This window comes from Hemicordylus capensis, chromosome 2 (assembly GCF_027244095.1).
Source record: "Hemicordylus capensis ecotype Gifberg chromosome 2, rHemCap1.1.pri, whole genome shotgun sequence".
In the NCBI taxonomy this organism is placed as follows: Eukaryota; Metazoa; Chordata; class Lepidosauria; order Squamata; family Cordylidae; genus Hemicordylus; species Hemicordylus capensis.
Genome location: NC_069658.1, coordinates 195,410,686 through 195,426,928, shown reverse-complemented (window position 1 = coordinate 195,426,928; position 16,243 = coordinate 195,410,686). Strand labels below are relative to the sequence as shown.

The window sequence follows — 16,243 nt, the reverse complement described above, 5'->3', positions numbered from 1 at the left end:
CCAGCTCTCTTATGATAGCTCTGACGCCAGCACAAGTGCAGACCCAACAAGGCAGGATCTCACAGACTACAAACCCAGAGGTTCTCTATTCCAAGGCTGCACAACTTCAGCCCTCCTGCAGATATTCATTCATTCGAATGAAATATTGGAGTACAACTCCTGTTATCCCTGGCTGGGGATGATGGGGATTCTAGTCCACCAACAGATGGAGAGACGAAGTTGAATAGCTCTGCTCTACCCTAATCCCTCAGATAGAAAAGCAGACATGCAAGAGCAGTCCTATAACCCAATAACTCCCTCCACCTTTCATTTCTGCTTTAAATCAGAAAAATTATCACAGCTCTTACAATATAAAATTGCCATTCATTCTAAAATAATTGCTAGTATGTTAATTAATTATTTCATCTAAGCTTCCTAATTGGGTGATAATTCAAAGGGGTCCAGGAAAAAAAGAGGCACTCATTTCCCTGCTTGCCATTTTCTTATTGACTACTGCTCAGCTGGTTAAATTTCACACCGACAGTCACTTAGCCGGTAGTTACTCAAAGGCGATAGTGATAATTCAGAAGAGATGGTCAAGCATGAAAAGTGCATGACGGAGCCCAGGGCTGCAGGATTCAGCCCTTGACATGATCACATGAAACCCTGAGGAAAACCCCATTTTTACCTATTAGAATGTAATGCATATTCAGAATTATGCAGCTTCACAGTTTGAAATTTGTAATTAATGTCTTCATTGTGCATGGCTCCAATAAATTTAAGTAACTGGGAGGAACCTGTGTAACTGAGTGTCAGATTAAGAATAGGAAGTCTGGATTGAAAACCTCACACAGCCACGAACCTTACTGAACCAATGACCTTGGGCCAGTCACTCTGGTGGAGACACTCTGAGGGAAGAGTGGAATACAAATGCAACAAAACAAACAAACAAAGTAGCCTGGTCAAAAATTGTCCGATGAAGCCCACTGAGGACTTTGGAAGCAACAGTCCCAAATTTGGGGAGACCAAAAATTCCAATTCTTATATTACAAACCCAACTGATGAAAATCAGACTTTGGCTCATTGTCATTCCCCTCCCCACCGCCCGCCACTCCCCACCATCTCTGCTTGTTTCTGTAAAATGAAGCAACTTATAACAAGTGTCAGCAGAAGTGCCAGCTTTGCCATGGGCCAAGTTCTTGCAACAGTTTTGCCATGCAATTCTTCCAAAGCAAGGAAGAACAAAATTACCTTGGAAGATAAACTATTTGACATACTCTAATCGGCAGAGCACAACGTGCCATGCGTTCACGAACCCATAAGAGATTAAGCTGAGGGGAAGTCTCTGATCAGTAGCAATGGTGTGCAGGGGTAGGGTTAGCAAATTGTCACTATCCGACATGCTCACTCCTATTAAGTGAATTTTAAAAAAAATCTTCTTGCTTAATGGTGCAGCAGGAAAATAACGATTAACAAGCCAGAGGTTGCCGGTTCGAATCCCCGGTGGTATGTTTCCCAGACTATGGGAATCACCTATATCAGGCAGCAGCGATATAGGAAGAGGATGAAAGGCATCATCTCATTCTATGCGGGAGATGGCAATGGTAAATTCCTCCTGTCAGGGGCGGAGCCACCATTGGGCCAACGGGTTCAAAGAACCTGGGCTGCTGACTAATCAGGGGCCGCGAGAGCGGCCCCGACATGCCCCCCGTGTCTGACATCAGACGTGGGGGTGGTAGTTTAGCTCCTGAGCAGGGGCTGCGCGGCCCCTTTGGGGCTGCACGTCCCCTTCAGCATTTAAACTGCAACTCCCGAACGGAGCCTCAAGGCTCCGTTCAGGAGCCAGACCCCGCCCCCCCACGTCTGATGCGGGGGCGGGGCTAGCCCTGTGTCTGACGTCTGGCGCCGGGGGCGGGGCTAGCGGGGGCCCCTGCCGCGGCCATACACAGGCCGCCAGCGGTCTTGCTACGCCCCTGCCTCCTGTGTTCTACCAAAGACAACCACGCCAGGAGTCGACAACGGCGGCACACTTTACTTTGCCTTGCTTAACCTCTATGCTATCATGCCTGAGCAGTAGTCTTTATAGCTGCTTTAGCAGTCACCTAGGTCTCCTCCAGGGCCACTATTGCCACAGCCACACAGCATAACCTCTATTGTTTCACTCAAGTTGTGTTACGATTAACTGAGAAGCACTGATGTGTGTCATATAGATATTTATTTATCAGAATTTAAATAAATTGCCTGATTTAAATCTGCTTTAAGGAACATTCTGGTTCCTACATTCTGGTAACCCAGCAGGCTACCTTAGAATGGCAGAAACATTGGGATTGGTGGGGGAGATCTTAGCTGCCCAGGGATGCTCTGTGTTTCACCCTGCTGCACATAACTGCCCCCACCCCCACCTCGAACTGTGCTTTGAGCTTCTAATATTAGAATCTACTACGTGGAGTTCAAAATGCATTGAAAGCACCACGTCCATCTTCCTCAAATCAAATTATTTTTCACCCACATGCCACTCTTGTGGATTCTCACCCCATGGTTGGATCCAGTGCGATGCCTTTAGGGTTGTAGAGCTCCAGATCAAGCAGCGTAACACAGGTGACCCCATTCTTGTTGCAGACAAATATTCGGTCATCAATGTCATCCACAAAGTAGAAGTTACCCGTAAGCCAGTCAATAGCCATCTGTTCCACATCTAATAGAAGGAAACAAAGAAAATGTATGGTGTGAACTGTTGATCAAGATGAGGAGTTCAGGAACTAACCCTCTTGGAAATGCTAGCAATTTGGGAGATATACATTATTAACTGGGATATGAGAAGAGGAGGCTTTAAATCTTAATACTCAAGAGTATAGGATTTTGGTGAACTCATTTAAAAGCTACAGACCCTTAACTAAGTTTGAACCCAAACTTTGGGAAACTTATTCTTTATTCGATTCTCTAAAGGCTCTTTGGAAAATATGGCCTAGAGCATCCAAATGGTAAAAATGAAATGGTAAAAGAATTGCACTGGCTGCCTATATGTTCCTGAGCAAAATACAAAGTGCTGATTATTACCTATAAAGTCCTGAGTGGCTTGGGTCCAGGGTACTTAAGAGACCGCCTTCTTTGTCATGAACCCTGCTGCCTATTAAGATCATCTGGGAAGGTCCGGTTACACTTGCCACCAGCTCATCTGATTGCAGTTCGGGACCGGGCATTCTCTGTGGCTGCCCCAGGGCTTTGGAATGCACTCCCACTCAAAATAAAGAGTTTCTCCATCTCTGATTACTTTTAAAAAGACCCTCGAGACATACCAGTTTTCTTAGGTTTTTCATTTAAACTAATTTTAAATTTTAACTGTTTTACTCTGTGAAAGTTTAATTGTTTTTATTCTGCTTTTATATTGTATTTTGGACTATGTACACACCACACACACACACACACACATATACATACATACATATGTGTGTGTGTATACATATATCAACTAAAGTGTGCCACTGAGTCGGCGTCGATTCCTGGCAACCACAGAGCCCTGTGGTTGTCTCTGGTAGAATACAAGATGATGCCTTTCAGCTGCTGCCCAATATAGGTGCACGGTGATTCAAACCAGCAACCTCTGGCTTGCTAGTCAAGTCATTTTTCCATTGCAGTATATAATCACAGAACTGCTACTGTGGTATGAGTGGAACTGTGAAGAACTGGCTACACAGATCCACTCACAGCACAGGGCCAGCAGTTCCTTAGATACTCAGTGTTGAAGAGACAATACTTATAAGCTCCCTGACTGAAACTACCTTAGGGTTAAACCAGATGAACACAAGTCCCACCATTTCAGACTGCTGGGGAAATCCTCTCTATATAATGCTAGTGTTTGTAAGCATAGGGTGTATTTTATGCGAGGAAGCACTCAGACATTCAAAAAAGTATTCAGCATCCATTCAATGTGATTTTTCCATTAAATGTTATTTCCCCCCAACACAGAGCTACAGCAACAGGAGAAACAAACTGCTGGAATCTTCCTTTCTATACAAATTTTAATGAATAGGAATCCTTCTTGTGAGCATATTCATGAGCTTATTCAAATCACCTGTTTGTTTCTAAAATTTGTTACTTGCCCTTCCAACAAGCCAATGCGCAAGGTGATATTTAAACCTCCTGTAATAATCATATAAAATCAATAAAGCAACATAAACACAGCAAGCTAAAAACAGACCGACATGCTCAGCAAGATCTAGTGGAGGCTTCTCCAAGGAAAAATGCTTACTTGCCAGTAAAAGCTACATAAACCACCCAGAGATGGGCGTTTGGGGCAGTCTACAAATCTGAACAATAAATATAAATAAATAATAGAATATAATGATAAAATTAAGGGTTTTAGATGCATTTAGACCACTTGCATTCTTATTTGTGTTGTTGTGCACCAATATAAAATGTTTAGTTAAAGGTTTGAAAGTGGCCTGGTTCCAGCAAATGACTGACTTTGCTCTGGCTGAGACAAGCGCCCTGCAGTGTACAAATACTCTCCCCTCCTCCCTTTTCCCTGCCTTGTCCTCCTGCCATGTATTGGCCTGGCCCATCACATAAGCTTCCTCCTAGATTTCTTACTGTTCAAGGAAACCTCCCACTCCCCAAGGCTTTGTTTTGTGTTGCTGAGAATAGAACACCAGGCAGAAGATTGCTCTCCCGCTGTGATGTTTAGAGGCTTATTCTCCTCTCATCCTTCTGTGCTGCTCCGTTCTCCTGGAATTGACTGCTGCCCTCAATTAGGCTCCTTCACTGGCCCTGTGCCTCCCTTGAAAACAGTTTTTAAAACTCTCTCTTTTCACAGGGCTTTCTTTTTCCTTCATTCTTGGCAGCCACTGCCTCCTGAGAGGCTTCCACAATCTATTGCTCCATTAGAACACCATGTGGGCAGGCCTGACCACATGTCACTGGATTGTGGCGGCAGGAGTGGGGAGGAGGTGGACATTTAGAGGGCGAGAGAAAAACACCCAGGATGGGGCCAGATTCTGTATTTGAGGTCTGATCCATTCTGACTGCTGTTTATCACTGAGCCTCTTCTCACGATTAGTGAGAAAGGCTAAAGGGCGGGCTGCGGGGAAGACGGGTCAAATGTACCTTCCCTGGAGATGATCAATGAAGTGCTGCTGGGCGTGCTCCCTGCATGCCCAGATGATGCCCCGCATGCCAAGGCGGCGGGGAGGGTCAGGGGCCGGGATATGCCATCCTGGCCCCCAGAAATACCCCTCCCCAGGCTCCCCGCAGTGTGGCAGGCACAGGATCTAACAAACAGGGTGAAAGGAGCGCTCTCTCCCTTAACCCCATCTGAGGGGAAGGCTTCATAGGTAGGTTTGCCGCTGGGATCGGGCTCATTGTATGGACCATTTCTGGCCTAATGGCCAGATTAAAATGCCAATTTTCCTCCACAGTTTTGAGGGAAGTGTTTGTTGATATATCCTGCACTTTCTGTTCAAAATAATTATGCCTGTCATCAGTCCTGTAGCAATTCATATCAGGATTTCTCTTCAGCTATATACTTCCGAGGTGTCCAAGGCTAATCCTACGCCTCCCCTGTGCACACCCCACTATAGATTAGGGTGCCACCTACTCATAATATTTATGGAGTTCTCATATTTTGAAAGCTGTATACACAGTAAGTATAAAATATGGGTAAATTAAATCCATAGTAAGTATGCCGCTTAGAGTGTTTTGTAAAAATTAACTATAAATTTTCAATTGTTTTATAAAAATGTGGTAACAATTGTGCTATTTTGTATATCATGCAATATATCTGAAAACTTAAGTTGGTATGTTGAAATACCAGTAATAAGGGACTGTTGGGCAGAAGAGACCTCTTTCCCCACTCCATATCTTGTAGCCAAGATAATTAACAGTAAAGTCATTCATACCACCACTCACACCGGGGTTGGGGAAGACATGATCCTTGCAGCTCCTGGGCTCTGTCGTGCACCCACTCAACTGGTGCAGGAGCGATCCCCGAGTGGCTGCATCCTCTTGTATCCCACAATGAGCATGATGCATTGGGGGGGATTCCCCACCACCAGGCTGCTCCTTCCCTGCCCCTAGCTCTATGGAAGCTTTGGCTGCTGACAGCCCAAACTTCCACACAACCAGGAGGTGAGGTAGGAGGCACACACACATCCTCCTACCTCACTTTTAGCCTGGCTTAAAACCCAGGCTACCCAGCAGAGTAATGCCAGGATTGGGAGCGATTCTTACGACCAGCCTTACCCGGGCTACACCTCCCCTACCCAGGCAGAGCTGGTTGTGTGAACTATCTTAGTGTGATGCTAGCATGCTGTTTAAGTCTTTGATGGGGTTGTTTTGTTTTGTTTTGTCTGTAAGTCATCTTGAGCATTTGGAGAGACAGTTATATTGATAAACAAATGTAATCTGAATTAATACATTAAAAAGTTATAATCCTGATTATATTGTGATTGTCATAAATCCCTTGATGTCCACACAAGCTGGATAAAAATGAGGCATCTCTGTATGGCTCTCACTGTAGACAAGTGTCGTCATTACGCAAGACCAAGTGCCTAGGACTTCTTAGAACCAAGGACTGGTATTTACTATGCAAAAACAGTATTTCTCCATGACTTGGAAAGTAGATGTCCTTACTGTTTGGCTGACAAAGTCTAGGTATTCATAATTCATAGATAAATAAGCACAATACATGACTTACTGTGTTGTATGCATAATATCTGATCTTAAGTCACTCCCCACCCCCGGTACCTTCCTTAGCAAAGAAAAGCAGGCTGTTTGTTATTAGGGTAGTGGGTTCAGTTTTAAGAGGCTGAGTGCAGACTTTATGATGTTTGCTTTTATTGTGCTCAGATTCTATTTTAAATCAGGTTATTTATAAGGGCATACAGCAGAAATTTTAAAAAGGGATTTAAATTTTAACATATAATTAATAACAAAACACTGATTTCATAATTGCTTCCCTAAGTCAATATATAGTCTGTCCTGCAAAAGAAGAGAGGGTGGGCTGCATCATGGAAGATTTTAGATTATGTTCCTGAGTAGTTTAAAGAGTTTGCTTGGTTATAAACAGGTATATTTTCATTGTTGTAGCAACTGATTACAGTAGTATACACGCTTGTTCAGGAAATACACATATTAGTAAATTGAAAACTTGATTTCAATCAGTGATTTAATTTGGCATCTGTCTGGATAATGTGGTAGCAAGCAGATTAAAAGCACACACAGAGGGAACAAGACCTATGGTAAAGAGTAATACAGTAATAACAACAAACATTTATACAACATATTTAAATATTAAAATTAAAAAGATACATGGATGCTCCCAATCTCTAATAAAACATATGATATGCAATGATACATTTGCATACTGGGTCCTAACTCAGCAAAGACACTGAGGGATAATAAACTGAAGTTGAATCCGAATAAAAGGGAGGTACTGATTGTGGGTAGTCAAGATCTGAGAGATGGTTTAGATCTGCCTGTTCTCAATGCAGTTACACTCCCACAGAAAGATCAGGTACGTAGCTAGGAGTGTTCCTGGATCCCAAACTCTCTGGTTTCTCATTTTGAGGCAGTGACCAGGAGTACTTTTATCAGTTTCAGCTGATACATCAGCTATGCCCATTTCTGGAGGTAGATGACCTTAAAGCGGTAGTACATATGCTGGTGACCTCCAGGCTTGACTGCTGTAATGCACTCTATGTGGGGCTGCCTTTGTACATAGTTTGGAAACTACGATTGGTACAGAATCCGGCAGCCAGGCTGGGCTCTGGGACAACACAAAGGGACCACATAACACCAATTCCAAAATAATTGCACTGGCTGCTGATATGTTTCTGAGCAAAATACTAAGTTATGAAGCCCTGTAGACTGTCTTTGTCATGAACCCTGCTGTCTATTAAGATCATCTGGGGAGGTTCGGTTACGCTTGCCACCAGCTTGTTTGGAGGCAATTTGGGGCGGGCCTTCTCTGTGGCTGTCACAGAGCTCTGGAATGCACTCCCTGTCAAAATAAGAGCTTCTACTTCTCTGTTTGCTTTTTAAAAAACCTTTAAGACACATCTGTTTTCTCAGACTTTTAATTAAAATTAATTTTAAACTGTTTGTTTTTATCCTGTGAAATTATTTTAATTGTTTCACTCTGAATTTGTAATTGTTTTCATTCTGTGAAAGTGATTTAATTGTTTGCTTTTATTTTTATATTGTAAATTGGATTGTGCATCCAAATTAGAAATGTATATATCAGGCAGTGTGTGTGTGTGTGTGTGTGTGTGTGTGTGTGTGTGTACACGTGTGTACAGAGAGAGAGAGAGAGAGAGAGAGAGAGAGAGAGAGAGAGAGAATGAGAATAAAATTAAAAATTAAAATACAGTTCAGCTCCTGCTTCCCAGCTCCATCCCATCCTGCCCTAAGCATGAATCTCAGTATAGAAATAGGACTCTAGAACTCCGGCTTCCATCCTCACTGTTCTCGCCACTAAAAGAACTCTCCTTCCAGAGCTGGAAAGAAAACCCAGGAATTCTGCCAAGTTGCTTTAGTCACTCAACATTAACCCCGAGATGTGAGATTTAGAAGGCAGATGCAGTATGATTCTAGATTTAATCAGGAGATCGGGGAAACTATGCAAGAAGTTCTGTATTCTGCTCCTGGCTTTGGGTACGAAATAGTCTAGGCTTGCTATAAACTCTAAATCCATGCACACTCCAGCCTATATCCTCGCCACATCCTTTTTGCTTCATGCTGCAATTCTGACTGATGGGACCAAAAAAAAAAGCATCTCAAACTGCTGCCCCATCAGTCATGAAATGTCCTCTACCGAATGGCAGCAGCCAATGGCCACACCAGCTGTAATCAAACAGAAAAATGAAATTGGGGGCAGGCCAGTGAGACTTCAGCCTTACGAGACACCAGATGCACAGAGATGGAAATGAATGCAAGATCAATATAAAAAACAAGTTGCTGACATGGAGCATCTGACTCACAGGAAGTGCAAGCAAGCCAGAGCTACAGCGTAGCTCCTTTGCTATTTCCTCCTGGGGCCTTCTCTTGGAACAAAACTGGAGTCCCAATGGTCATGGATCGACACATCAGAGCCGGCCACGTGAACCTTGAAAGACTCTCCTTTTTTATAAATAAGTCAATCACAGATTGCATTTGTGGACCAAGACCTAGAAACACTTGTTAGATATATTATATCAGCTACAAATCATAATGGGGAATTCAGTCTGCAGTGTGCTAAATGCAGCACAAACTTACAGTTAGTGAAGAAGTGTTCTCTAGTAGCTACACATGCCCTAACTCTAGAAAGAGGCTCACATATGTAATCATCAGGTCTAATGGCATGTTACAACACAGTGAGGAGGCCAGAAAGAGAGGGGCAATCTGAAACTACCATCCATGCTGCTGTTTCAAGCCACAGCAGCCCCTCCATACTTCACTACCCACAATGGCAATTCAGTTTATATCAAGTAGAAGGTTTCAAATGTTTGTCAAATGTTTGTCTCTCCAAACCTTTTGGTTTGGATGCTTAAAAGCGAAATCTCCAATGTATCTAAACTGCTTCATGAACCACTTTTTAAAGTTAGTGTCTAAACTAGAACGAAATCTGAGAAACAAAAAATACTGATGAACATAAACTGAATCCAAATTAGCCGTGATTCAACTTTCTGGTTGTATGAAACAGATTTAGGTTGCTTCTATCTGGTCTCTAACCATGCAACAGAAACCTGGTCCTACACTATGGGCTTAAAAGCTAGCTGGCGGGAACCTCCAGTTCCTGGCAAGCGGGTGCTTCTGGGGTGAGCTGCAAGTGCAGCTCATTCCACGTTGTCAGAATGGCCAAAGTCAAAGAATGGCCAAAGCCTAATAGCCAGACCTCCCGCTGCTGCCTGACATTCACCGGCATTTGGTGCTGGGCTGAGAATGTCGGGAGAGTGTCAACAGTCTGGTTTAGGAACCAGATTTTGGCAGGTTCGGGTGACACACCTGCTGGGAGTGGGCACTCTCCAGGAACCAGACTTCCCAGCAATCATGTGAACCTGCCCTATATAAAAATTTCTCGTTTTGAGTTCTATTATTGCGAGACCCGTGTGCCGTACTTAATGTATTGACTGAACATTTTGTTTACAGTCTCATTTTCTAATTTAAATGGGTATGTTAAAAATAGCTGCTTGACCAAAACATCCTGTGAACAGCTGTTTACTACCACCAATGAAGCCCAACAAAACCAGCCATAGCAAGCATTTTGTGTTGGCAAGTCTGATGGGGTTGAAGGGACAAGAACTTCTCCATATAGAATCGCTCCCTTTAGCCCTTGGCACTAAGTAATGAAAGCATGAATTGCCTTTGCACAAGGCTTTGTCCCAGGGGGCTGAGGAACAGAGAGCAAGCCAAGTCCCTAGCTGCCCTCCAAGGGAAGCCTGGTTAGTGAATAAGTGCCAGTAAGGACTGACTCATGATGGTGGCGGCGGCGGGGGGGAGGGGATGCCTTTCATTAATGTGCAGGAGGAGAAAACATTTCTCCACTTTCCTGGAAAAATAATGTAACATTGTGGTGTTGATCTGAAAACTGTTGCACTAGAAATTGCAACATCCACGCTGCAACAGGAACAAAAGACTCAGCATTACTGTATTTATTTATTAAGCAAATTTGTACACCACCCCAAACTTTTGTCTCTGGGCGGTTAACAATAGCATAAAACCAGTTAAAAACAAATACAAACACTAAAAACAATTTAACAATTTAAAAATAAACCAGAAATTAAAACCTAACAATTTAGGAAGCTGAGAAAGCTCGGGCAAAAAGATGGGTTTTCAAGTGTTTTTTGAAAATTGCCAGAGTTGGGGAGGATGTTATCTCAGCAGAGAGCGCATTCCACAATCTCGGGGCAGCGGCTGAGAAGGCCCATCTCTGTGTAGCCACCAAACGAGTTGGCGGTAACTGGAGATGGACCTCCTCGGATTACCTCAATGGGCGGCAGGGCTTGTAGTGAAGAAGACGCTCTCTTAAATACCCAGGGCCTAAGCCATTTAGGGCTTTATAAGTTATAACTAGTACTTTGTATTTCATCTGGTAACCTATTGGCAGCTAGTGCAGCTCCATCAGTAAAGGAGTAATGTGGTCTCTCCGAGATGACCCAGAGACAAACCTGGCCGCCGCATGCTGAACCAGCTGAAGTTTCTGGACTACGTAGAAAGGCAGCCCCACGTAGAGCGCATTACAGAAGTCAAGTCTGGAGGTTACCAACAAATGTACCACTGTTTTGAGGTCATTGATCTCAAGAAACGGCACAGCTGGCGTATCAGCCAGCGCTGATAGAAAGCACCCCTGGCCACCGCCTCAACCTGAGAAACCAGGGAGAGGTGTGAATCCAGAAGTACTCCTAGACTGCGAACCTGTTTCTTTTGGGGAAGTGTGACCCCGTCTAGAACAGGTAGATCAAAATTGTCTCTAGAGTTCTGACCCCTCACAATAAGTACCTCCGTCTTATCTGGATTCAGCTTCAGTTTATTCTCCTTCATCCAGCCCATTAGTGCTTCCAGGCAGGCATTTACGGAAGATATGCCAGCTCCTAAAGAAGTTGACATGGAGAAGTAGATCCGGGTGTCATCAGCATACTGGTAACACCCAGCTCCATATCCCCTACTGATGAGGATAAGAACATAAGAAGAGCCTTGCAGGATCAAGCCCAAGGCCTATCTAGCACCCTGTTTCACACAGTGGACTACTTTGTGAAACCATGCCTCTGTGAAGCCCACAAGCAGAAGAGGAAGGCACACCCCTTCTCCTGCTGTTGCTTCCCTACAACTGGATTCAGATGCTTCCTGCCTCTGAACCTGGAAGGAGCATATAGGCATCAGGTATAGTCACCATTAACAGATTTGCTAGCCATACTGGAGACATGCTTAGCAGTTACATACCAGTAGACACACCTAGCAGTTACACTGGGCAGGATAAGTGTACATGAATTAAATAGGAACAAAAAGGACATTGCACATGTGTTACCAGTGTAACTATGAGCAGACAAACAAGGAAGTGCCATCAAGTTAAGTGTAGAGCAGGGGAGTCAAACTTTGGCCATACAACTGCCATTGGCCTACAACTCCCACCACCCCAAATCACAGTGGCCAGTGGTGATGGGAGTTGTAGGCCAACACCTGCAGGAGGGCTGCAGTTTGACACTCCTGGTGTAGAGGCTTGCTTTGTTCAGCGGGCCTATTTCCCATCCTTTGACGATTCTGAAAGGAAGGTCTACAGAGCCGCAGACAGGTCCTTGCTCTGCAGCTGTGAAGTAGGTTACCATCTCCCCCAGATTTCTGGGTATTTACCAGATTTTGAGCATGACCCCCAGCGTCCAGTTAGCCCATTAGTTTGCCTGGATTCCCAGTTTTCTTTTTTCCCCTTTTTTAAGGTTAAGTTCTAACCCTTGTAGAAGCAGAGCTAAGGAGCAAAACATGTGGTCACTATTCTGTTCAACCCCTAGACTTAGAGAAAGGCAGGTGAAGCACAGGAGGCTGACTGGGAGAATATCCCTGAGGAATGTTGCCTTTGTTTTTTGACAGCAGGGGATCTTTATAGGACAGTTGAAAGGATAACTTGATTTTGATGTAAATCACTGCCTACCTGTAAATTGTAATGTTTAAGGTTTTTAGCTTTATAGTGTAATTCATTCTGTGCATGCCTACTTAGAAGTAAGTACCATTTTCTCCCAAGTAAGTGTCGATTGGATTGCAGCCTTAACTGAAAAGCTCAGTGTACTTTGTTGCTGCTGTTGTTAGCATTTATATTCTGCCAGAGCGGTGTACTACATACTTAAGGTTCTCCTCACAACAACCCTGTGAAGCAGGTTAGGCTGAGAGAGGTGAATGGCCCAGAGTCACCCAGCTAGCATCACGGCTGAATGTGGATTTGAGCTCAGGTCTCCCCTGTCCTAGTCCAGCACTCTAACCACTATACCACGCTGGCTTATTCTATTGCTCCTATTAATATCTCAAATTTAGTTCAGATTTTTCCTATATTATTTTAGCTTTTTGTGTGTTTTTAATTACTATTGGTAGATATCCAGGGCAAATACAAGTCAACTGGACAGTGCATCAGTTAATTTGCATAATATACATATTATTTGCAAGCTAATTTGCATAACATGTCAATTAGGGTGCCCAGATTTGGAGAGCTTGAATATTTTATTCATTCATTCATTCAATTTATATATCACCCTTCCTAAAGTGGCTCAGGGCAGTTTACATTAAAATCAAAAACACATAGTAAAATTTACTGTATTTATTTATTTATTCAAGTTCTATACCGCCCTTCCAAAATAATAAAAAAAATGTAAACTAGATTAAAATTAAAACTAAAACTAGATATTATTAAAAGCCAGGCTAAAAAGATGGGTCTTTAAGGCTCTCCTGAAAGCCTCCAAGGAAGATAATCCTTTTATATTCCTGGGGAGCACGTTCCACAACCCAGGGGTGACAACTGAGAAGGCAACTGAAAATATGGCAACCCTAGCTGTGAAGCATCCTGCTAAGTGGCTTCATGGTCTCAGCTGGACCACCACTGCACAATGCCAGCAATATTCCAAGTTTGGCCAATGTTGCTCTGGGGTTAGGCACATTAGACAGGCCTGAGCCACAGGGCAGCAACAAACTAAACACCAATGAATAAATCTGCCAGTCTAGATGAAGACCATTGCTAATCTAGCTTGGAATCATAATTTCAAGCCACTTTGCCTCGAGAGCCAGCATCTTTGATCTGAAGCAGCTTTAAGCAGCTAAGTGTTAAAGTAATTTAAAGGATGCACATTCATCCGTCCTGTGATATGCCCTTAAACCACTTTGCTAGGCTTGTGGCCTGAGTGGACCTTAAACCCCAAAGGCAGGCAGATGCTGTGGGGGATACAGGGCAAAGTTCGCAGCAGAGTTAAGAGATGGCACATTAATGCCGAATCTGTCTCTCCGAGGGAGGGAGCAACAAAAGAGGCAAGCACTTTCCTTTAACATCTGGTCAGCACTTTAGCTGAGTCATCCCCTTTAGAAACACTCTGGTGGTGTGTTGTCAGCTCTGAACTCTCGGACCTCAACAGCAATGCTGCACTTATATGATGGTTAAGAGATCCAACACTATTTTTTTAAAAAAGTCTGTTCTTATCCTCCCATTCCCTGACTCACTAATATCTTGCACAAAGAAAGAAGCACAGATGCCAGGCCGGCTCCTGTACCAGAGAGACACTACTAGTTGGGTAGTTGAAAAAACGAAGCAGAACTTGGCTGCAAATACCTTTTGAGTCAGAGTCACAGGACTGCTTTTTGGTATTCCAAGTGGGGTTATGCGGAATGATAGACAGAAAACTGAACAAGAAGTACAAAACAGGGAACTGGAGAACCTCGGCTATTTAGAACTCTTAACATTTCCAGTAATAATGTACAGAGCACTTCTAGCATGCAAAGTATTTTCCAGTGATTATCTTGTTCATTCCCACAACCACCTCATCCAGAAGGGACAGAGATGGGGAGCCTTTCCAGATGACCTTTTGTAAGTGCAATGATTGCATGGCTGTTGCACACAAAGACTTTGCTCAATGTAGAAATGTCTGCCGCAGGAAAACAACATTTTATCAGCACACAGCTTGCAATGTCTTGTCACTGAGAAACTGCAATCCACCATGGAACTTTTATTGCTTTCTCTGACCCCATAAATATGTGAGGCTGCTAGCCAGTACATATGGGGTAAAGACAGATGTAGCTTTCCAAGAGTAGTTGTAGTAGGGGGTTCTGCACCTACAGTGTGAACCTGCTGTACAACTTATGCAACCAACACATGGACTAGCAAGTTAAATACTGGACTGGTGAATTGTATACCATGTCAAGAAGGTATGGCAGACTTCAGTCTTGCCCCACTTCTTGTACTTCAGATGGGCTGACTGTGTGTGTGTGTGTGTGTGTGTGTGTGTGTGTGTGTGTGTGTGTTTTAAAGAGGCACATAGCTGTTTGTGTTCCCTCAAATTCACTAGCATTTTAAAAACCTGGGCAGGGGTTGCTCGCAAGTGCTAGTCAACAGGAGTTCCCTAGTTAAGACTGAAACACGCTAAAACCCTGCAGAATCCCTTTCTTTCCCCAGAGCTCTCTCTCAGTGCAGAAAAATATGGGTGCTTGGAGGGCACAGTAACATTACCAAATCATCTCCAGCACTCAAAAATTGCACCCCAAAATCTTCACCAACAATCAAAAGGAGCAGCCACTTGTACATTTCTGTCACTTAACTTAGAGACAGATTCTCTTTTTCCTTTCAAAAAAGGGTCACCCTCTATGTTACTCTCCCACTCCATGCACAAATGCAATAGATCTCTATTAGGGAAGTGAGGAACATAGGAAGCTGCCATATACTGAGTCAGACCCATTGGTCCATCTAGCTCAGTTTTATCTACACAGACTGGCAGCGGCTTCTCCAAGGTTGCAGGCAGGAGCCTCTCTCAGCCCTAACTTGGAGATGCTGCCAGGGAGGGAACTTGGAACCTAGATGCTCTTCCCAGAGTGGCCTCATCCCCTGAGAGCCAGCGTGGTGTAGTGGTTAGAGTGCTGGACTAGGACCAGGGAGACCCGAGTTCAAATCCCCATTCAGCCATGAGACTAGCTGTGTGACTCTGGGCCAGTCACTTCTCTCTCAGCCTAACCTACTTCACAGGGTTGTTGTGAGGAGAAACTCAAGTATGTAGTACACCGCTCTGGGCTCCTTGGAGGAAGAGTGGGATATAAATGTAAAAATAATAAAATAATAATAATAAGGGGAATATCTTATAGTGCTCACACATGTAGTCTCCCTTTCATATGCAACCAGGGCAGACCCTGCTTAGCTAAGAGGACAAGTTATAAGAACATAACATAAGAGCGTAAGAACAGCCCTGCTGGATCAGGCACAAGGCCCATCTAGTCCAGCATCCTGTTTCACACAGTGGCCCACCAGATCATGCTTGCTACCACAAGACCTCACACGAGACCCACAGCTATCCTCTCCTCTCCTCCTCTCTATCTCCTCTTGGAATAAAGGCAGCAAATGTCCCAGGTCATGAGGCGCTTACAATTTAAAATCCACAAAGCTTCATGCAGTCCTGCAGATCTTGAAGTAAGGATCATATCAGAGTCAGGAGATAGCAAGCCTACTAATTTTGATTGTTCACTTATCTTCCTCATGGCTAGCCACAAGTCCTGTAGCTATGATTATGTGCTCTACAGACATGTGTCATTTACTAAATATCTTAAATGAATGACCACC

At 43.8% G+C, this 16,243-nt stretch overlaps 1 protein-coding gene across 8 annotated transcripts in view; it reads right to left on the bottom strand.

The window, feature by feature from the left end:
* Window positions 1–16,243, bottom strand: part of LRP1 (LDL receptor related protein 1) — a 452,537-nt gene that overhangs the window by 214,030 nt on the left and 222,264 nt on the right. For all 8 annotated transcript variants that reach the window (XM_053288908.1, XM_053288910.1, XM_053288909.1 and 5 more), the window contains one exon: window positions 2,512–2,674. In XM_053288908.1, the coding sequence (XP_053144883.1) occupies window positions 2,512–2,674 (163 nt within the window). The remainder of the gene's footprint in view (window positions 1–2,511; window positions 2,675–16,243) is intronic.